This window comes from Watersipora subatra, chromosome 5 (genome assembly GCF_963576615.1).
Source record: "Watersipora subatra chromosome 5, tzWatSuba1.1, whole genome shotgun sequence".
NCBI lineage: Eukaryota > Metazoa > Bryozoa > Gymnolaemata > Cheilostomatida > Watersiporidae > Watersipora > Watersipora subatra.
In genome coordinates, this window is record NC_088712.1 from 57,698,112 (window position 1) to 57,722,799 (window position 24,688).

The 24,688-nt window shown below is 36.5% G+C and overlaps 1 protein-coding gene and 1 pseudogene across 1 annotated transcript; both read right to left on the bottom strand.

The window, feature by feature from the left end:
- Nucleotides 1-803: 803 nt before the first annotated feature.
- LOC137396153 (isatin hydrolase-like) lies at nt 804-7,112 on the bottom strand (annotated as a pseudogene).
- Nucleotides 7,113-11,055: 3,943 nt separating this feature from the next.
- On the bottom strand, nt 11,056-20,070 carry LOC137396154 (isatin hydrolase-like). The gene is made up of 7 exons (XM_068082307.1): nt 19,932-20,070; nt 19,406-19,505; nt 18,679-18,847; nt 14,689-14,815; nt 14,410-14,551; nt 12,159-12,293; nt 11,056-11,450 (listed from the first exon to the last, which is right to left on the bottom strand). Exons 1-7 carry the CDS (start codon nt 19,950-19,952, stop codon nt 11,293-11,295), a joined length of 852 nt encoding a protein of 283 aa, XP_067938408.1. The 5' UTR covers nt 19,953-20,070; the 3' UTR covers nt 11,056-11,292.
- Nucleotides 20,071-24,688: the final 4,618 nt, after the last annotated feature.

Consider the following 24,688-nt stretch of genomic DNA (forward strand, 5'->3'; position numbering starts at 1 on the left):
GACCTTAAAAACAATGATAGGAGAATTTGACTGCAGGCTAGTAGCATGATTGCACTGTCTAAGAGAATGTTAGCAAGGCACCCAATCAGCATTCAGATTATAAAGGTTAAAGTAAGGGCAAATCTATGACCATAAGACCAATATGATGAAAGCATTAGCAGGTGCTTGTCAGGTTTCCCAAAACTATAAAATTTCAAAGCCAGCGATTTTACCACTTAGATATAGTCGAAAACCTGAACTGGAAAATGCATGTTATGTTTCTAGCAGAAGAAAAAACTGCGAAAAGCAGACAACCAAGTCCAAGACTCACTAAAAGATGTGAAAATAGATTTTTGTGCTGTGCTCTAGGAAACCAATAAGTATGTTATGCAACTAATAACAATCAAATAACAAGATGGCAAAAGGAAGACGACTCCTCATGAAGTGGCTCAGGTTGCACAACTCCAATTCACCGTAAAAACTTTGATGGAATGCCATGGCGCTCTATTTTTCAACCCTTAATAATGATGGTCAATTGAAAGTGGCGCTCGTATAAAGGCTGGCAGTGTATTTTTCAAATGGCTGGCTAAATTTTTGAGCGATAAATTTTGACCGACGAAGCGAATGTTGCCTATACATATTTTGCTCTCTTTTTCCGTTGAAGCAATAATTAACCTTTTGGATGCAATAAATTTGCTAATTCACTTCTACCTTGTCAAAGATCTTTTAATAAATATCTATTGAGAAGCCGAGAAATGTCTCTACCAGTTGATATCTATTGCTTGCAATTAACCTGCGATGATATTATAGCCAGTGTCCTTTGTAATTTGTTGGCACTTTTAATTTTTAATTCATTCTCAAATTTGAAACCATTTTTTTATACCAATACTTTACTAATGTTGCATAAAAGCTCATTTGCATCATTGATAATTGTGTTTGCTACAATTTCCAGCCAAAGCTAGCTTTTTGATGAGATGAAAGACTGCAGGCTTGAAACTGACAGTCAATGAGAGTAAAACAAGTTTAATAGCAAACAGATGGACAGGTAAAGCACTAACTCTATTATGCATAGTTTATCAAAACTTCAATTGAGTATAAAAGTAAAGAGTGGGAATTTAACCAAAACGTGAGTTACTAAACTGAAGAGTCTATCAAAAGCAATTTATTTCAATAGTTCAGCCTCTATCAGAAGGTTAGTTAGGGTAAGTCACTATTTACTGTAACTAGCAAAATAAAATGTTGGTCTGTTTTATACAATTGAGTTACCAAGCAAAAGTTAAAGAGAACAGACAAGCAAGAATTATCAAAAGGCTGACAGAAAGGGTGTTGGCTGAAGACGCGGCATCATCAAACATAGCGATGAGACGAACAGGTCCACCAGTGCCACCATCTATTTTCATTGCACCAACCACCAGAGTCACCCCTATAACACGGAAAATGTGAAAAAAATTTTCAAAATGACAAATTATTTTGGTTAAATTTGTTTAGTTAAACAATTTGTAATTTTGTGGCTATGAATGTTTAATATAATAATTATGTACAAACTGAGCTCCATAAGAGAAAATAACTTTTGTTTAGATTAAGAAGTAATCAGCTGATGACAGCCTTTAATGGTCAGCGCTGCTATGAACGACTAGCTTATGAATAGTAAATATATTACAAGTTAGTCAAGCGAATCAATCACCAGATTTTTTTAAACCGAAATTAAGCAAAGGTTTTAAAAAATGCTGCTCAAACTTTTAACCTTCATTTTGAGAAAAAGTTGTTTTGGCTTTCGCAACAAGCACGGATTCATTGAAAAAATATAAGTAAGTGACATCAATGTCATTTTGGAATATGGAGGTTGCTGGGCAGGCCCTTCAGCCTTGAATAGCCTGTCACACTGGGTGTACGTTACATGTACCATGAAACAAAGAAAGCAGTCACATCAAATGGATGATGATGTTGGTAAGTAATAGGTTTTTCGCTGTAACTTTATTCTTCTTGTATGAATACATAGTTTTTTCTTTTCAGATTATTTGTCACCAGACATCTAAAAAAATGTACAGTTCAAAAACAAATGTTTGAACAAGTATTGTAAATATTGCTGTCTCATAGCTATTACCGTTTTTAAAATTAGCACGCATTGCAAGAAATCATAGAAATACGGTACACATACCAAATTTGGTGAATCAAATAAATACCAACCTTTACCACCAGCTGGAAGAGAAGACATGTCTGCAACGTTCTCCAGAAAGTAAATATTCTTGTCCAACAAAAATGAATGAACAGGATAGTCTAGCGACGGACCAAAATCTAGAGAGGGCGTGTCTATTCCCACCCCTAAACAGAGCAAGTACAACTGAAATACTAATCAAGAAAATTGTGGAATTCTTTTCACATTCATGTATGTATATGCAAAAACAATTTTATTGAGTGTATATCGTATGTATTTTTCCGGCAACGGGAAGCTTCAGAAAACTCTCATGAAAAACCTGAGTAGCAGGATTATGGGTAGGCATGACTAATGGATCTTGCGGCCCAGGAGCAATGTGAGATCGGGTGCCCATCTAGATGCCCCATATTGAAGATCGAACTACTAATCTGCTGTTTGACAGTCCAGAAGACTAACCGCTACAGAATCAATTTCAAACTATCACTACACTGTCGTATACGTTTATGTGATTGCACGGATGCATTATATGTTTAAATTTTTACACAACTGCTTTAGCAACAGCAGCTGGACTAGGCTTATGGCAGCTGCCGAAACGCAAGTCTAACAAGTCAGGAATCAAACTCACATTTGTGGATTCTCTGCTAAATGCGCTACCATCTGCACCACTCGACCACTTTTTCATATTCTAGATTAATTGTGCGCATAGTTATTACACGTGGCGATCTCTCATGACACACACGACTGTCATCCTCCTAAGATGTTACAAACTTTGAGCTTGAATCTACATGAATTAAGCGTCTGCAGGTAGAACAGTAATTATAAGCACTACAACGAAATGCAAAATAGAAACCCAAAGTCAGAGAGATGTGAAAAGTTCTTAATTTAGCTGATTGGTGTTCTACTAATTTAGTAACCAATAGCCTCTCTGTTGTCTTAGAATCTCTCAAGAGAGTTAGCAAGCGTATACAGCCAAAATTTTACTAGGAATTCACTATATTTATCTTTGCCCTGCTACTTTACTGTTATTGGAAAATGGGAACGTACCGTACACGTCTCTCTCAGCTAATATTTAGGCAGCATCCATTCCTACACCAGGGAAATGAAATGTGGTAGTATTGGTACTGTCTGATCCAAACACATCTTCATAGCTGTCCCAGTATTGTGCCCAGTTGAAATCAAATAAGACCTGCAAATCATTAAGCAATTTATAAATATCCTAACACAAGGAATGTATACGCAAGATTCTTAGGAAGTTGTTTAACTGCACAAAAAGAGGAGACAACTCTTCACTATTGCGTTTCTTTAACAAACTTACTATGGCTCCCTTAGGTATTTGTCCATATGTTTTCTCCCATTCAAAGATGTCACTACTCGTCACCAAATAGTCTCTATTGACTGCTGCCTTATTTGCCAGGTTGATAAGGCTGACTGGTCCAACAAGCCTGAACAGCACACATTCAATTATAGCAGGTAAACGTAAAGCCAAAATACAATATCCTCTTATTTGATATTAGCATATTTTTTCATTGTCATTGGCTGGTCTAAAAATCCATCTCGATAATGATTTCTAAATTGTGTGGTACAGATTTCTCTTACCTATTAAGCCGCACGAGCATAATGGATTCATTAGGCAGTATATATGTCGTTATATGGGAGCAAAACGCTACCGCTCTCCGTTACGACTCAACGTCATAGAGGGCGGGTAACGTAAGTTTATGCTTGCTCAATCGTGAGAGCAAGTAGTTAGCTCTTATTAGTAAGATTACTTAAATTATTTATTGGCACTGTGCCAGGCTGATCGCAAGTGGCAGGCAACTACTAAAATACCTCACATTGTTTATAAGCTGATTTTTAAAACCTGCGCAACGCTAAACATTCCGCTAGTAAGTATATAAGTGTATAAGTGTATATGTGTATAAATGTACAAGTGTATATGTGTACATGTGTATATATGTGTATATGTGCATATGTGTAGATATGTGGAAATATGTAGATATGTGTATATGCATAGATATGTATATCTGTGTATATGTGTAGATATGTATATCTGTGTATATGTGTAGATATGTGTATATATGTACATGTGTATAGATGAGCATATTATATGCATGTGGGTAAATATGCACACAGGTCTATATGTATATGTGTATATATGTGCATGTGTACATACCATATGTGTATATGTGCATATATGTGCATATATGTACATATGCGTAAACGTGTATATGAAATGAATACTTATGTCAAAAAACAACAGACAACAAAGGAGTGAAAAACTAAACAATATGCATATACTTGTACACGTACATCAATAAGCCTGGTGCAAACATGCAAAGACAAGTGATTCAAGCCTACAGGGCTTGTCATCTATTTCCCATTCCTTTAAATGCAATTTCATTTGTCAGCGCGGAGGAACTGTTAAACACTTGGCAATATTCGCCTATCATTACAAATCTTCTAGTCATAAATGACAAGTGAAATGATTAATGGGGCAAAGTTAAGCCAGGGATAAGCTTTGGAAATCAGTTAAAAGTTGGTTGCAGCGTCTCCACAAACAGAAGTCTGAATTGAGGATGAATTTGAAGTTCAAAGTTGACTAACCAATTGATAGATGTATTGCTCATTATTATATAACTAGCACTAAGCTTGGTTATGGCCAGGATTTATTTTATTTCGAATGAGACAGACCTCTTTATCTCTTATCGTTAAAGAGGGCTGTTTATCTTTACTTGTTGTTTAGATGTTTAAGAGGCTGGTTCTGGGAACCGGATGGAGTTTCAAAACCATTTTTTTTGCGACCTGGTGAAAGACATGAAGCATGAATGAGATTTTGAAAGCCGGCCAAAACCTGTGAAAACGCATAGCATTTACGCAGACACACAGACAGACACAATGACAAAGTGAGATTTTTGAAACTACATATTCCTGGGACCCTTCCTACCTCATGTAAGTCACCGGCCCTTTCGCACTTTGATCCTTCTTAGGATAGTCTATTTTACATAAATTTGCTGTTTTGTTCTTATTCATAAGCACTTTAGCGTAAAATAATGCTGCAGGAAGTCACACAGTGGCATAGTGCTACAGAATATCAACATGCTGCATAAGAATGTTTGCAGTTGTGATATAGTGTCTAGTTTCTTTTCATGATTGTCAATAGTTGTAAGAGCCATAGTTGCAACACCCGCTACCACTTGTCACTATAGTTGCTAAACCTGCTACCACTTGTCATTATTGTTGCTACACCTGCTACCACTTGTCACTTTTCTTTACCGTGTCAAGCTACAGCGATGGCGGTGATAAAAATTAACCCAGTTTGCCGTCACTCCCATAATCCTCCCTCGGTACTGGATAAATACTAAGCTCAAGCCACTGTTTGTGTGAGGCAGCCACAAAAAAGAGAGCAACTTTAGATTGTTTTTTGAATGAGTGTCAAAAGGTAAAGTGTGTCAGACCAAGAGAAGTTGGACAGCAAATCATCTACTGGTTACTTTTAGAAATGAATTCCTGATGTTCTGCTCGTCCCTCTTATACAATACACACACTTGAAAATATTTATTCTAAAAAATACTATACATCAGTTACGTGGTCGCCCTGTAAGCTAGTAACTTTATGTAAGCAGTAACTTTAGTAAGCAGTAACTTTATGTAAGCCGGTCAATGAAGGAAGGCAACAGCCAAAGCAAAGTACTCACCGCTCAACAGGTATAGTTGAAGCGTAATAGATTCCATCCCGCATAGCAAAGTGTACAGGGGCATGCAGATGTGTACTTGTGTGTTCACTCAAAGATATATCATTGCTTGCATACCAGCCTCCACCAGGCAGGCTTTCATTGGCCACGACTTTCAGCTCAAACGCTTTGTCTGCGCAGGAAACGAAATAATGAAGAGAGAACAACTCCTTATACGAACTAATCAATTCGCTTAGACTCTTCTCTACATAAACAATTGTGATTTTACCACCTTTTTTGGATTTACAACAAACCTCTTACCTTTAAAAATGAGACAGGCTAGTATGCACCTTAATCTTTCCAAATCGCATCCTATGCAAAACCACAGACAAGAATTAGTGACGAACCAGATTGTAAACAGTTACCCTCCAGCATGCACTGCTCTCCCCTGCCCACACTGCCTCTTCACTCTTTACTTATATTTTACTCTTCACGCCTTTCTGTCTACTCTCCTTTAGAATTTATTAATTTCCAGTCTAGCGTTTTCTCCTTCACTCCTTTGGCCCTCCTCACGATCACTCACTCTCGATTAGTTATTTACTCCTCAAACCTACCTCATAAGTAGGTTATCATAAAATTCTAACCAGTTTACGTGGTCAAGGCTCTAAACGCATTTCAGATGTGGGTGGGTGTTTGACCTATTTACATACTACTACAAAAAAAGAACACTTACTCGTTGGCCAGCGGTGAGACTGTGAGTTGAGAGAATGGGACAAATCAACATATTTCATTTCTCCTCTGACATTGATAACTTCGATGCCACATAGAGCTATTTGTAAATGTTACATAGAACAATATGTAAGTTCTAGATGAAGCCATTTGTAAATGTTATATAAAGCCATCTGTAAATGCCACATAGAACTATCTGTAAATGTTACCTAGAGCAATCTGTAAATGTTACATAGAGTTATCTGAAATTGTCAAATTTAGCTATTTGCAAATGTTATATAGAGCTATCTGTAAATATTATATGTAAAGCAATACACAGGGTTGCTTTGCATATTTGCTAATATTTTTGTAAGCTATTAACTAATAAAACTAAATAAATATATATTATAACAAGTAAACAATGCATCAAAGAGCCTACCTGCGGCAGCATTAGTCATATCAACAATAACAGCAATGCATTGTATACAAGTTGATAACTACCAGTTTACAGATATTTACTACTTGTCTGTTTACAAGAATAAGAACTTGGAAGATATATCTATACTTACCAATATCCAACAGGCAGCCATGTCAGTTGACAAACTTTACAAAGGCCTCTTGATTTGGGGAGTGTAAAGCTACTTTTAAATGTCACTGTGCGGTCAATGTTTGTTCCGCTAGTGAGTAGATGAATAGATTCACATGCCAGACATACTCGTATGAGTGAAATTATAGGCCAGCTTCAAGACACATCATTGACATACCTCCTTTCATGCGTGTCATTGAAATTTCTGTCATTAGAAAACTTGTTTTTGTCTAATCGTTCAGCTTGATCGATTTTTAGTTTTGTTAAGCTAATAATCTATATATATATTTTTGAAAGTATATTTTATGTCTGTATGTCGTATGTCTGTCTGCATTCCAGCTATAGCTATTAAATTTTTGGAATAAATCTATGCATTTTTTACGTATGTTATATGTCTGGCTGCATTCTGGCTATAGCTTTTAAATTTTTGGAATAAAGAACCCGTACCAAAGAAGATTTAATCTCAGACCCTACCAATGGTTAGTACGACGCCCTACCCATTAGGCCACAGAAATTGAGTTGTTAGCTTGGCAATATAAGTCCCTATATGGGAGCACATACACCACGCAGGGTGATTGCGTAAGTAAGTGATTTTTATTAGTTAGCATACTAAAATTTTCCATTGTCATTCTGCCAAGCTAATAACAAGTGGCAGGCAACTCTCATTACTTCTCATTATTTATAAGCCAATTTTTAATAATCGGGCAATGCCGGGTAGCACAGCTAGTGATGAATAAATTCCACTTGAGCTATGACCAATCATAGCTGATAAAATATAAATCGAGACTTGATATCTTTTGGAAACAAGATAAATTAACAAGAGATTAGCTTTAGTGTGCATTTCTCTATGCTCCATGGCATGTTTGTCATGATTTACCAGGCTCGGAGCCAATGGTCAAAAAACCATTCTAATATCAAGCCTTCCACTACGTTCAGACTAGAAATGACTTTCTTTAGACATACTTTCTAAAGTGTGCATAGGCTATGCAACAAGAATTGGAAAGCTTCATGTGTACCCAATCCAAAACCACCAATTGTGTGCGCGGTGTGTGTGCGTGTGTGCGGTGTGTGTGTGTGTGTGTGCGGTGTGTGTGCAGTGTGTGTGCAATGTAAGTGCGGTGTAAGTGCTGTATGCGTGTGGTGTGCGTGTGGTGTGTGCGGTGTGGTGTGTGTAGTGGTGTGTGTGCGTGCATGTGTGTGCGTGTGTTCGTGTGCGCGTGTGCATCTGTGTGTGCGTGTGTGCGCGTGTGCATGTGTGTGCGTGTGTGCGTTTTTGTGGGTGTGTGCGTGTGTGCAGGTGTACGTGTGTGTGCATGCATGTGTGTGTGTGTGTGTGCGTGTGTAACACCCAACTACGGGACTATCTGATTGAAAATGATAGATATTTACTGCCATACTGCTAGCATTTACTTGGATTTTAGACTGCAGGCATTGTTGATGCAATTAATAATCGCCTGCATTGCCATGCATGCATGCAAATATTCACTGCTAATTGGTCAGATCTCTGACTCATTAATCTTCTGCCACAACCATAACCACAGCCAAGGCAAAATATGAACCAGTTTTCTTATTTATAATTAGTAAAACAATTCTTTCAGTGCCACTTTCTAGATGCAAAAGCTTGTAAAACTGGCCTTCTAAAAGTCATTTAATTACAGTAATCGCAAGTTTGGCGAACATCAATATTGGTCATAGCATCTGAATTTAAATGCATTTTCAGGGAACCAATTGAATGATCATAAATCATTATAATTTTAAAGTTGATTATTATTAAAGGCAAAAAATCCTTTTTTGAACAGCGAAACAAGAGATCTTTTTGATTTTTGCAAAACCCCCGAGATCTTTAGAAAATTGCTAATGTTTTTAGGTTGCGTTAATCAAACGCTTGCTTTAAGGTAAAAGCATTAAGAGATTGCTAAAATGTTTGTGTGAGATCTATTTTCAGGTCATTTTTCCTTCAATAAAGCAATAAAGGTCCCGATTGCTGACCTTGAAATGATCATGTAGAAGACAACTCCAATTTTATATATATGGATAGGCTTCACCGACTGTTTATCGCATACCCCCTATGTAGTGACAGCTATTCTTTCAGTATAATTGCAGATATTCTGTACTCCTTAATGGCCGATAAAGCTAAATATGACTCAAAAGCTGCACCTGAACGTAGCAGACTTGAGACATAGCCGTCTTCCAGCGTGTTCTGAATTGCAAGAAGCTTCTGAAACTGGCACAAACCCATCTTCTAAAACTGTTTGCATGACTATTTGCTTTACCGTGCCTCTCATAAATGGAAATACTGGTTCAAGTCACTTGAGTCAAAGCTGCTGCTATAGCTCATGATATCTGTAGATGATTTAACTGAAGACTCAAAATAATTAGAAGAAGCTATTGCCAAAAGGCCAACCACAAGAGAGATTGCAATGAAGGTTTTTACTTGTCTGCAGATGATCAGCAATTATTCTTTTCTCTTTAAAACTAAAACTCGATGATTCAAAAGGTAACAAAGTTAGCGAAGCGAGTCGATAGACTTGAGGGCTTACTGAACCAGGCATCTCAAAATAAAGGACCATGCAAAGGAACCCTTTTGGTTGCAATAGCAAAATGACGGTCAAAGTGAAACTCTCTAATGCCAACTTGCAGCACGGAGTTGCAGTTTTTTAACCGTCATCAGAGGAACTGGCAAAAAATTATTTTTAGTTTGTAATTTGTTTCCTTGCTACTGTACTTGTAATATGTCATTTGGCTGTATCGGTACTCAACAAATTCCATCATGATAGTCAAGACATTGCCGGTCTTTACCATCTATTATTTGTATCATTCCAGATTTTGTTTGTAGAAGTCATTTTGTTTATCATGGATGTGATTAATCAGCGTAACAATGTTTTTATTATGTTGCAGTATTTGGAGCTAAGTTGGTGGTTGACTCTTTGTTTTTTTTTCCAATATTTCACTTATTTATACAATCTTAAACCTGATTGCCAAGTACAAGGCGCTGAACGTTGAATTGCCTTTTCAAACGTTCAGCACGAATTGCAGATCTTCAGTTTACTAAAAGATCTACACAAAATTATGCATGCTAGCATGTGCCTAACTACCCACAAAATCCCTAATTAATCTTTTAATCTTGTACCACATGACTATAGGCTAAGTTCTATATACTAAAAAGAAATTTAGCAGATCTTACCCAACACAAGACACTAGCTGTCTCAGTCTAAGATCTGTTGATGATAATATAAACATGCAAATACCTAATAAAATAGCAAGCACTTGTTTAGAGTTTTCAAAGTATGTTTACTTTGAAGACTCCCTGTTGTGGATGTTGCTAGCGGGCTTCATTAGATTTTTAGATAATTGTTAAAAGCATTAAAAAGATGAGGTACGCTTAATAAAAATAAAATAGAAGGTACATTCAGAGACCTCTGCAAAAGTACATTCATAACTCTATACTGTTTTGGATATTTTATTGGTTCGTTTTGCTTGTTTGCCAGAAATAATAACAGTAAAAACCATTAAAAACTGAAACTGCTAATCTCAGTTTTTAATAAAGTCATCCCTAAACAGAAAGTAAAATTTTTTTATTGCAATGACGACGGAGTTATCCCTTCATGACAGCAGTTAAAACTTTTCTATTGCAATAGTTGCTGTATTCTATTAATTTTTATTGCAATAAAATATTCAGCTGCAGAAAATACAAGGTTTTAGACAGTTTGTGTTTTCATTGAGAACAATCTCCTAAATTTTTTTCTAGATCATAGAACTTACTTGTAGCTTAAAGGTAATGATCTAAATCTATAAATAGTTTAAAGAATAGTTCGTACTCAGCTTTCAGCTACTGTCAGTTTCAAGGATACAGTCTTTTATCCTGTCAGGCTGTACTCCAACAAGCCTGATGAGATGAAAGACTGTATCATTGAAACTGACAGTAACTGTTAGTAAAACAAGTTTAATAGCAAACAGATGGACAGGTCAATCACTAACTCTATTATGCATAGTTTATCAAAACTTCAATTATGTACAAAAGTAAAAAATAAAATAAAAAGTTGAAATGTTACAAGATCTTGAGTAAGTAAACTGAGGAGTTTATCAAAAACAATTGATTTCCATAATTCGGTTTCTATCATAAGATTAGTTAGGGTAAGTAACTACTTACCGTAAATAGAAAAATCAACTGTTGGTCTGTTTTATACACCTAAGTTACTAAGCGAAACTTAGAGAGAACAAACAAGCAAGAATTATCAACAGGTTGACAGAAAGGATGTTGGCTGAAGACGCGGCATCATCAAACATAGCGATGAGACGAGCGGGTCCACCAGTGCCACTATCTATCTTCATTGCACCAACTACCAGAGTCACCCCTATAACACGGAAAATGTAAAGAAAAAACTTTCAAAATGACAAATTTTAGTTGACTTTGTTTGGTTAAGCAACTCAACTTTTCAGCTATGATATTTTGATATAGTAGTTTTTCAAAAACTGAGCTACATAAGAGGAGATAACTTCTTTTTAAATTAGGAAGTAGTCAGCCGATAATAAGTCTTTGGTGGTCAGCGCTGCTATAAACGACTAGCTTATAAATAATTAATATACTACAACGTAGCAAAGCGAAACAATCACCAGATTTTTTTCAAACCGAAATTAAGCAAAGGTTTGAAAAAATGCTGCCCAAACTTTTAACATTTAATTTGAAAAACTCCAAGTGATATGAATGTCATAAAGGAATATGAAGGTTGCTGAGCCCTTCAGCTTTAAACAGCCTGACACAATGAGTGTACGTTACATGTAACAAGAAACAAAGAAAACAGTCACATCGAAGGGATAATAATATTTATCTATAATAGGTTTTGGACAGTAACTTTATTCTTCTTGTATAAATACATTTTTTGTTCAGATTATTTGTCACAAGGCACGTGAAGAAACTTACACTTCAGAAGCAAATGTTTGAACACGTATCGATAGGCATTGCCGTTCCATAGATATTACTGATTTTAACATTAGCACGCATTACAAGAAGTCATAGAAATATTGAACACGTACCAAACTTGGTGAATAAAAAAAATACCTACCTTTACCGCCAGCTGGAAGAGAAGACATGTCTGCAACGTTCTCCAGAATGTAAATATTCTTATCCAACAAAAATGAATGAACAGGATGGTCTAGCACAGGACCAGAATCTGGAGAGGGCGTGTCTATTCCCACCCCTAAACAGAGCAAGTACAACTGACTTACTAATCAAGAAAATTGTGGAATTCTTTCCATTTACATGTATGTCTATGCAAACAAGTTTTTATCGAGTGTATATTGTATGTATTTCTACGGCAAAGGGAAGCTTCAAAAAACTCTCATGAAAAACCTGAGTAGCAGGATTATGGGTAGGCATGACTAGTGGATCTTGCGGCACAGCAGTAATGTGAGACTGGGTGCCTGTCTAGACGTCCCATATCGAAGATCGAACTACTAATCTGCTGTTTAACATTCCAGAGGACTAACCGCTACAGAATCAATTTTAAACTTATCACTACTTTGTTGTAAAAATTTGAGTCATCTCTGAGACCCCTTATATGTTTACATTTTTACACAACTGTTTTAGCAACAGCAGCTGGCCGAGGCTTACGACAGCAGCCAGAAAAAAGTCCAAGTTCCACATTACACAAAAGTGTGGCAGAGCTTTTTTAGCTTTTATTGGAAAACTGGAAGGGATGCTCCATTTTGACAAAAAGAGTATTTGATATGTTATGCTCTACTTCAATAAATGTCTACAGATACTTTAAGACAGATAACTTCGTTACGGTTCTTACAAGCTAATCTAGCGGAGATTAACGTTAAGTATTAATTTGTGACCAACTGAATTGCTCTTGGGAAGAAATAGCGAGCCCAGCTTATTATTATTATTATTATTACTATCTTTACTAGTATCCTGACAGTCTAGTGCATGGTGACAGATTATTAGATGTGATAACTATGCATATCATTATTTCAGAAATGCAATGGCTGATCAATTGATGTTGTTGCTAGACTTTTAGCCAACCAAGACGATAGTTGTGAGTTTGAATACTACTGAATGCAATCTTTTTTCATAACTTGTGTGCATGACTTTGGACAGACAGACTGACATTTTTGGTTCTTATTATAGTAAAGACTCGTACCCTGGCAGTACCGCGTCTTACGACAGATCATCAGAAGTGCTGATAAAACACGGAGAATAGCTACGTAGACGATTATTCAAAAATCCTCATGGCAATCGATTGGCGCGGGTGTTCATCATTCGCTGAAGCATACGTTTTATTTCAATGTTTAGCCATGGTTTCTGACAGATGGGCACTGCTCTTATTATTGTTAAGACTAGCATGCCATGAGATATCATCGGGTGTAATAAGTAACTGCACAACTATTCCTACATGCAGCAAAGTGATAGAGAGGCATAAATGGTAGCGTACCTGGTCGCTAATCCAAGGTCTGAGTTTGACTCTCGTGTGATACAATTTTTTTCCAACATCCCACTGCAGCTTTGGACAGACGGACAGAATATAGTAAAGGTTACAACTGCTTCCTTGCGATCTAAGCTACCGGTAGTTGGTAGGTAGTTAAGCTAAGGTAGTAAGTTAGCTAGTAGGTAAGTTAGCTAAGGTAGTTAGTATGACTGAATAAACAGATACTGTAGCTGTACTGCTACTGTTAATGTGAAATTCAACTAAATTCTTGTTTAGTTAGATCAGAGCTACGGGGTTTAGAAAACTGCATTGACAGCGTTTGTAAGATAAAACAATGCTATATATGAATGCTATCAGTTGCGGCAGCTCTTTAAATCACTACTATAATAAGAGTCGAGTTCACCTGTCTGTCTGCCGCGCTAAGAATATTAGGAAAAAAGATGCTGCTGTGCAGGAAACAAACTTACATTTTTGAATTCTCAGCCAATTGTGCTACTATCTGAACTACTCGACCACTTTTTCATATTCTAGAATAATTGTGCACATAGTTATTACACATGGCAATCTCTCATGGCACACACGACTTCCATCCTGCTAGGATGTTACAAACTTCGAGCTTGAATGTGCATGAAATAAGCTTCTGCAGGTAGAAAAGTAATTATAAACACTACAACGAAACTCAAACTAGAAACACAAAGGCAGAGAGCTGTGAAAAGTTCTTAATTTAGCTGATTGGTGTTCTACTAATTTAGTAACCAATAGCTTCGCTGTTGTCTTAGAATTTCTCAAGAAAGTTAGCAAGCATATACAGCCCAAATTTTACTAGAAATCCAGCATATTTATGTTTGCCTAGCTTTTCTACTGTTATTGGATAATGGGAACGTACCATACACGCCCCTCTGAGCTAATATCTTTGCAGCATCTATGCCTACACCAGGGAAATGAAATGTGGAAGTATTGGTACTGTCTGATCCAAACACATCTTCAAAACTGTCCCAGTATTGTGCCCAGTTGAAGTCAAATAAGACCTGCAAATCATTAAGCAAATTATAAATAGCCTAACACAAGGAATGTACATGTATATGCAAGATTCTTAGGAAGTTGTCTAATTGCACAAAAAAGAGGCGACAACTCTTTTACTATTGCTATTCCTTAACAAACTTACTATGGCTCCTTTAGGTATTTGTCCATATGTTTCCTCCCATTCAAGGATGTCACTACTCGTCACCAAATAGTCTCTATTTACTGCTGCCTTTTTTGCTAGGTTGATAAGGCTGACTGGTCCAACAAGCCTGAACAGCACACATTCAATTATAGCAGTTAAACATACTGACAATATATAATACCACAATGATACAATGCATTGGAAGCATGTGGCACCAAAAAAGATATAAATGAATTAGACATCGCGACAGCATACCCTAGTGATCTAGTTATCTAGTGATGGAAAATAGGATAAATAAATAATAACATGAATAAAAATTGTACTGTTATTATAAATTTCTTTGAATTTCCACTTAACAATAACAAAGACACTGAGCTTGTTAATGTTACTATATTTGCTATTGTTAATATTACTATATTTGCTATTGTTAATATTACTATATTTGCTATTGTTAATCTTACTATATTTGCTATTGTTAATATTACTATATTTGCATCCATTTTAACATTGAACAAAACTTTGTAACTGTTTATTTTATGAAGTAGTTGCATAATTCTTGTTATACAACTCATCTTTGGTCCTTGCTGTCATAGGCTTGCTTGCCTGACCAATAGTAGTCCTGAATGGGCCTATTGCTTAGGACAATGATGACGTGACGCTAGTCTTTGAATTTCAAATTTCACAGCATAACCCAAGTCTGATATGAGTTTACTTTGATGTACAGTACAGTACAGTACAGTACAGCTTGATGTACAGTACAGCTTGATGTACAGTACAGTTATTCCGATAGTTTAAAGGAATTGAATAGAGGCACAGATTTCACGGTGTATTAGAATCGATAAAGTATTATTAGGATATTCTAACTTCACCAGTTTGTAATTGTCTTCTCTCTAATATGTGAAAGAATTTTGTGGCTTGTTTAAAACTGTACAACTGTACAACCGTTATGGTGCATGGAGATCTTTAAGCAATATCTAAAAACGATCTGTATGGAAAATCCTGCAAATACAGTTGGCCAACTTATTTTACCATTTTTGGACTAATCGTCTTGATCGTTTTGGCTAATCAATTTAAAGGTAATTTGTACTCGATTATGTATTTTTAGTTACTACGACCAAGAAATTCAATTAATGAACTCATTTAAAAGAGCAAACTTTGCAAACAATCTAGAGGTCATTATTGAGATGGATTTTCAGACCAACTATTGACAATAAAAAATATGTTAATATCAAGTAAGAGGATTAAACCAAACATTTATGTGTATAAGTATATAAGTGTATATATGTATATATGTGTACATATGTTTAGATATGTGTATATGTGTAGATATGTGTATATATGTGTATACATGTGTAAATGTGTAGATATGTGTATACGTGTATATGTGTAGATATGTGTAGATATGTGTAGATATGTGTAGATATGTGTATATGTGTATATGTGGATATGTGTATATATGTGTATATATGTGTATATGTGTATATATGTGCATATGTGTAAATATGTGTATATATGTGTAAATATGTGTATATATGTGCATATGTGTAGATATGTGTATATGTGTAGATATACTGTATGTATATGTGGATATGTGTATATATGTGTATATGTGTCGATATGTGTATATATGGATATGTGTATATATTTGTGTACATGTGTGTATGTGCATATTTTTTCAGTATTTGGAAATTAATACTTATGCCAAAAGACAACAGACAACAAATGAGTGAAAAAAATAACCAGTATGCATATACATGTACGTAAGTAAGCCTGGTGCAAACATGCAAATACAAGTGATTCAAGCCTACAGTGCTTGTCACCTATTTCTCATTCCTCTAAATGCAATTTCATTTGTCAGCAACAGAGGAACTGTTAAACACCTGGCAATATTCACTTATCATCACAAATCTTCCAGTCATAGATGACAAGTGAGATGACTAATGAGGTAAAGTTAAGCCAGGGATAAACTTTGAACATTGGTTAAAACTTGGTTGCAGCGCCTCAGCAAACAAAAGTCTAAATTGAGGATGAATTTGAAGTTCAAAGCTGACTAACCAATTGATAGATGCATTGCTCATTATTATGTAACTAGCACTAATCTTGGTTATGCCCAGGATTTATTTTATTTCGAATGAGACTGACCTCTTATCTCTTATTTTTTCTTATCTTCTTAGAGGGCTGTTTATCGTTACTTGTTGTTTAGACGTTTAAGAGGCTAGTTCTGGCAACCGGATGGAGTTTCAAAACCAAATTTTCAGCGACCTGGCGGAAGGCATGACGCATAATTATGTATGTGAAGCTTGGATGAAATTGGCCAAAACATGTGGAAACGCATCGGATTCACACAGACACACAGACAGACACAATGACAAAATGAGACTTATTAATATAGAGTTTTGAAATTACTTATTCCTGAGGGACTTCCTACCTCATGTAAGTCACTAGCCCTTTTGAACCTTGACCTTTCTCAGGGTAGTCTATTTTACATAAATTTGCTGTTTTGTTCTTAGTCATATGCACTTTAGTGTAAAATAATGCTGCAGGAAGTCACTCAGCTGCCTAGTGCTGCAGAATATCAACACGCTGCATAAGAATGTTTGCCATTGTGATGCCAGTGCCTTGTTTCTCAGTTTCTTTTCATGACTGTCAGTAGTTGTTAGAGCTACAGCTGTTACACTTGCTACCACTTGTCGCTATAGTTGCTACATCTGCTACCACTTGTCACTAAAGATAGGTTAAACATACAGTAGACAAATAGCTTAAGTAGACAGCTACTAGTTTCTGTTTGAGGAGTAGTGTTATACTATTAATGATATGAATGGACACGTTCAGGTAGTAAAACTCATAGCAATATTTGGCGCTACTAGATTCTCTACAAGTAGAAGGCAACACTAAAGCTGTTTTTTCTCTGCATATCAAGCATATCTTCTCCGTATCAAGCTACAGCGATGGAGGTGATAATGGTTAACCAAGTTTGCCCTCATTCCCATAATCTTTCTTTTGTACTGAATAAGTACTAAAGCAGCTCAAGCCACTGTTTGTTTGAGGCAGCCACAAAAAAGAGGGCACCTCTAGGTTGTTTTTTGAATGAGTGTGAAGGGGTAAAGTTAGCCTGTCTTGACATGCTGTTGTTTTGCGTAATTTCCCCCCCCCCCCCATCCCCCCATCCCCCCATCCCCCCATCCCCCCCTCCCCGTCGAGCGGCGAGCAACAACAGCTTGTCACAAGACGTACTGCACCTGATGCATCAGCTGCACTTATAAGGAGTTGTTCTCTTCCGTCTACGCGGCTTGGCTGCAATGTTATTCCGGTCGCTCCATTGGTAATCATAACAGTAAACTTTATTAGAATTTGAGAACTTAGGCAACAACAGCGACTAAACATGTCGTTATTTGTGCGCTCAGTCAGTTTTATTTCTATTTTTGTATCAGTCAGTTTTATTTGCTCTTATGGATTTTATTTTGAGTTTATTTTATTCTTAAGTTCTACTAAAGTTTATCACAGAAGCTGGTATTTGGTTAAACGTTGTAATCTTGTTTTTTTTTCTACATAAATTTTTGCGTGAAATCCATTATGATTACCAATGGAGCGACCGACATAACATCGCGGCCAACCGCGTAGACGGAAGAGAACAACTCCCTATAAGTGCAGCTGATGCATCAGGTGCGGTACGTCTTGTAACAAGCTGTTGTTGCTCGCCGCTCGACGGGGGGACAACTACGCAAAAACAACAGCTTGTCAAGACAGGCTAAGGTAAAGTGTGTCGAGCCAAGAGAAATTGGAGAGCATTTCTTTTGCTGGTTACCTTTAGAAATGGATTCTTGATGTATTAGCAAGCTTTACAATACACAAGCTTACTTTAAAATATTTATTATAGTAACTACCATACACCAGTGAAGTGGTTTCCATGTAAACTAGTAAACAACACTGCGCAGCAGTAAGTTCATGTAAGCTGGCCAATGAAGGCCAAAGCCAAAGCAAAGTACTCACCGCTCAACAGGTATAGTTGAAGCGTAATAGATTCCATCCCTCATCGCAAAGTGTACAGGGGCATCCAGATGTGTACTTGTGTGTTCATTCAAAGATATATCATTGCTTGCATACCAGCCTCCATCAGGCAGACTTTCATTGGCCACAATTTTCAGCTCAAACGCTTTGTCTGGACAGGAAGCGAAAGAATTAAGGGAGAACAACTCCCTAATACGAGCTAATCTATTTGCTTGGACTCTTTTCTATATAGTCTATTTTCATTTTGCCTCCTTTTTGGACTTACATCAAACTTCTTACCTTTAAGAATGAGACAAGCTATTATGCACCCTAATCTTTCCAAATCACATCCTATGCAAAACCACAGACAAGAATTAGTGACAACCAGATTGTAAACAGCTACCCTCCAGCATGCGCTGCTCTCCCCTGCCCACACTGCCTCTTCACTCTTCACTTATATTTTACTCTCCAAACCCTTCTGTCTACTCTTCTCTCAGAATTTATCAATTTCCAGTCTAGCGTTTTCTCCTTCACTCTTTTTGGCCCTCCCCGCGATCACTCACTCTCGATTAGTTATTTACTCCTCAAACCTACCTCATAAGTAGGTTATCATAAAAGTCTAACCAGTTTACTTTTAGTTAAAGTGATCAAGGCTCTAAACGCATTTTAGATGTGGGTGGGTTTTTGACCTATTTACATAGCCTACTATTACAAAGGAAAGAACACTTACAAGCTGGCCAGCTGTGAGACTGTGAGTTGAGAGAATGGGACAAATCAACATAATTCATTTTTCCTCTGACAGTGATAATCTCGATGCCACAGAGAGCTATCTATAAATTTTAAACGAAGCTATTTTTAAATTTTACATAGAGTTATCTCAAAATGTCAAATTTAGCTATCTGCTAATGCCCTATAGAGCTATCTGTAAATGCTACATAGAGTTATCTAAAATTGTCAAATTTAGCTATTTGCAAATGTTATATAGAGTTATCTGTAAATATTATATGTAAAACAATACACAGGGTTGCTTTGCATATTTGCTAATATTTTTGTAAGCTACTGACTAATGAAACTAAATAAATATATATTGTGAAAAATAAATAACAAATCATCAAACAGCACTACCTGCGGCAGCATTAGTCATATCAACAATAACAGCAATGCACATGTATACAAGTTGGTACCTAACAGTTTACAGATATTCACTGCTTATCTGTTTACAAGAATAAGAACTTGGAAGATATATCTATACTTACCAATATCCAACAGGCAGCCATGTCAGTTGACAAACTTTACCAAGGTCTCTTGACTTGGGGAGTGTAAAGCTACTTTGAAATGTCACTGCGTGGTCAATGTTTGTTCCGCTAGTGAGTAGATGAATAGATTTACATGCCAGACATACTCGTATGAGTGAAATGATAGGCCAGCTTCAAGACACGTCATTGACATACCTCCTTTCATGCGTGTCATTGAAATTTCTCAGTCATTGGCAAACTTGATTTTGTCTAATCGTTCCAATTGATTGAGTTTCTGTTTTATTGAGTTAACAACGATGAATAAACTCCATTTGATGATCTATGAAGAATCATAATGGAAAGATTTAAGATGAAATATAAATCAAGTCTTGATACCTCTTGGAAACAAGATAAATTAACAAGAGATTAGCTTCAGTGTGAATGTTTTTATGCTCCGTGGCATGTCTGTTGTGATCTACCAGGCTTGGGAGCAATACTCAAAAACCATCATAATACGAAATCTTCTGCTATTTTCAAATTGGGTCCCAATACCAATATCCAATACTTTCTTTGACAATACCCAATATCAATATCCACTAATGAGACAGACAACATCCAAAATTAATATCCTATATTGAGACAGACAATATCTATTATCAACGTCCAATACGTGTGTGCGTGCGTGTGGTGTGTGCGCGTGATGTGTGTGCTTGGTGTGTGTGGTATGATTTTGTGTTTGGTGTGTGGTGTGCATAGTGTGTGTATGTGGGGTATGTGCGGTGTGTGTGATATGTGCATGGTGTGTGTGGGATGTGTGCGGTGTGTGGTGTGTGTGGTGTGCGTGGTGTGTGTGAGGTGTGCGTGTATGCTTTTGCAATGATAACGTGCTATTGCAATGATAACATGCTTTTGCACTGATAACGTGCTATTGCAATGATAACACGCTATTGCAATGATAACATGCTGTTGCAATGATAACGTGCTAATGCGATGATAATGTGCTATTGCGATGATAATGTGCTATTGCAATGATATCGTGCTATTGCGATGATAACGTGCTATTGCAATGATAACGTGCTATTGCAATGATAACGAGCTATTGCAATGATAACGTGCTATTGCAATGGTAACATGTTATTGCAATGATAACAGGCTATTGCAATGATAACATGCTATTGCAATGATAACATGCTATTGTAATGATAACGTGCTATTGCAATGATAGCGAGCTATTGCAATGATAACGTGCTATTGCAATGGTAACATGTTATTGCAATGATAACAGGCTATTGCAATGATAACATGCTATTGCAATAATAACGTGTTATTGCAATGATAACATGCTATTGCAATGATAACATGCTATTGCAATGATAACGTGCTATTGCAATGATATTGTGCTATTGCAATGATAACGAGCTATTGCAATAATAACGTGCTAATGCAATGGTAACATGTTATTGCAATGATATCGTGCTATTGCAGTGATAACGTGTTATTGCAATGATAACGCGTTATTGCAATGGTAACGTGCTATTGCAATGATAACGTGCTATTGCAATGATAACGTGCTACTGCAATGATAATGTGCTATTGCAATGGTAACATGTTATTGCAATGATAACGGGCTATTGCAATGATAACATGCTATTGCAATGATAACGTGCTATTGCAATGGTAACGTGCTATTGCAATGATAACGAGCTATTGCAATGATAATGTGCTATTGCAATGGTAACATGTTATTGCAATGATAACATGCTATTGCAACAATAACATGCTATTGCAATGATAACGTGCTATTGCAATGATGGCGTGTTATTGCAATAATAACGAGCTATTGCAATGATAACGTGCTATCCATCGTTTTTTTTACATCATCAAGTCGTTTGCACATGCGCTCGTTCACAAAAAAGCCGCCATATTGGTAGAAAACGATCGTTTTTCTTTTATTTATTTGTACTTTTAAGTGTTGTTTTGATACTATAATAAAAGATTTACAAACAAAAACATTTTTTTCAAATTATCATTGCAAAAGCTTCATGTTTCTAACGATAAAATTGTCTATAAAGATGGCCGACAACGATAAAATGACGTCACGAAAAAACGAAGGATTGCAATGATAACGTGCTATTGTAATGATAACACAAAATTGTAGGAATAACATCAAAACATGTCATGGATAACATGAATATTTCTGATTTCCTCTTGTTGTACAGCCCAAACTTCAGCATGTTTCTTTGTGGTTCTATACAAAGTCTAGTGAGTCAGTATACAATCATGAAGAACTATTCAGGTTAGTATAAGTTGAAAACCTTTAATATGGTAGCCAATGTATAAATCTTAGTTTGTTATTGTCTGTCGTTGTCATTGTTCGGTGTATGTCCAGCTGTAGTGATGAAAATCTAGCAAAGAAAAATCCATATCACATAAGATTTGATCATGGAACCAGGAGTTATCACAAGGCGTTACCAGGGCGTCAAGCTAACCCACTAAGCTACACAAGATGCAATGAACTCATTGGGTGATATGAGTCAGTATCTGGATTAAAATATGTCTAGCGACTCTGCGTGACACGCAACATCACTAAAGCTTGCTCTCACAGTTCTTATTAGTAAGTTTAGCCATATGAATACTAGCTTACTCAAATTAGCCAATGGCAACTACATTACCTGCCACCATTTATAAGCTGTCTTCAATACTCGTGCAACGTCGGTCATTCAGCTCGTCTTTGTTATAATAGTAGCGTTCGTCTGTTCGTCTGTTTAAAGTCATGATTGAAGATTGGAAAAAGATTGCATTGTATGGGTTTTGAACTTACGACCTTCAATATGGTGGACCAACAATCAAAAACCGCACCGATTAATCATCTTGTGGATATTTGAAAATTGCGAAGATACCTAGTCGCTGCGCTTTATCCGCAAATTTTACGATCTCTAATAGACACCAGACTGCGGAGTACTAATAGCTAATAACTTATTCATCTGACCCGTCATTTTACAGCCATGCATTATCTTTACTAATTCAGACATTTATTACAGGCTTATCACTGTGAAACCACTCATTTTGATAAACTGTTATTTTCTAAGGCCTTTCTTATTCCAAGCCATTTCTAGATCAAAAGATTTTGCATGTCTCCTTACAGCACTATTAGTATCAGGCTGTAGCTGATTAGAATATGACTACCAAATCCGTGACAATTAGCAATTCTAGTTCAGAGTCACAACGAATCAATCTCCAAAATCTAACAGCTCATGCATTTATTAGCTGCTGATTTTTTGATCATCATAATTTTGCAAAACCAACCTGTACTGGCGTGTCATATATAGGTCAAGTATAATCGGAAACAAAGAATGTACCCACAACAGATGAGAATAACTGATGGAGATGGGAAACCACACCCGCACCCACACTCTTATTTTCGTGCAGGTGTACATGTCTGCTACACAGCTTGCATTCTGTAATTGCTATTTAAATGGTCCAAACATGTACTACACGAGTAAGCTGCAGCTGAATGCAAACACCATGACATTTTGTTAACATAGCCAACAACACCGCTGTTTGGCGATAAGAAAGAATTTTTCCATGGGTTCTTCTAGATTTACCACAAAATGCTTAGTGTAAGAGATAATCTAATTCATCATTATCATTTCTATTTTTGTATACACGTCATGCTATCTGTAATGCTACTGTGAAAGCTTTCTATGGACTCATACTAACAGAAGGAGGACAACTCTAAAACCTATCACTTTTGCATGCTCATTAAAATTTCTTTTCTGTCAGATTTGCAGAGCGATGCAAAGAGGTATCCCTACCAGCTCATCCACTTCCCGGCACCATTAAATAATTGAAGTGGGTAGTAAGGGCTTATCTCTTCATCTTCAGGCAAAAATTCTGGTAGTCAAGAATCACACAATCGATATGAACTGCTATTTAAACTAGTGGTCTGCAAAAACTGGCCGTTTTGTGCGCCGTGAGACATCATCATGTGTAATAGCTACGTACACAATTATTATTAGATGTAGCAAAATGGTTGAGTGGTGCAGGTGGTAGAGGGCTTGACCTGAGCATGTGGGTTTGATTCTAGTGCGGGGCAATATTTTTTCTTTAAACTTTTCTAGCATTGCTCCAGACAGACGATGGATACAGCCCCTATATAATATTAACGATTAGATGAATACGTGGCGTTGCCCGGGTGATAAAATGCTACGCAAAAATTTTCTTTTAATTTAACATATATACAACATTTAACATTCTAATATTTAAACTTCATATTGTGAGAAAAGTGTGTTGGGTAGTTCGAACAAACTGAGAAAAAAATAAAATAGCTGTAAAAGTGTTCAAGTGTGAAATAATTAGCAAGTAATGACTAGATAGTCTGTTCTATTACAAGAAATACAATGAAATATGATTTGTTAATGATAGAATTAAAACGAACTGAGAAAACAGAATAAAAAACATTAATATGTTGAATTAAAAATAACAAAAACTACATAGAAATGTGTGTCAAAAAAGGCTACCATTGCAGCAAAAACTCGTTGTATTCAAAGTTTTAATGGACGATACTGGTGCCTTTCGATTTTGGGGCAAACATATAGCGGTGAAGCGCACAAGGGTACTACAGTAATACTTCAACTTACGAGTGCTCCAACGTACGAGAAACTTGAGATACGAGCAAGCTTTTAAGCAAGTTTTAGCACTAACATACGAGCCATGTCTGAGATACGAGCCCGTGAGTGAGTTGCCAAGTATGCTGGATGTGTTTTATGAGAACAGCA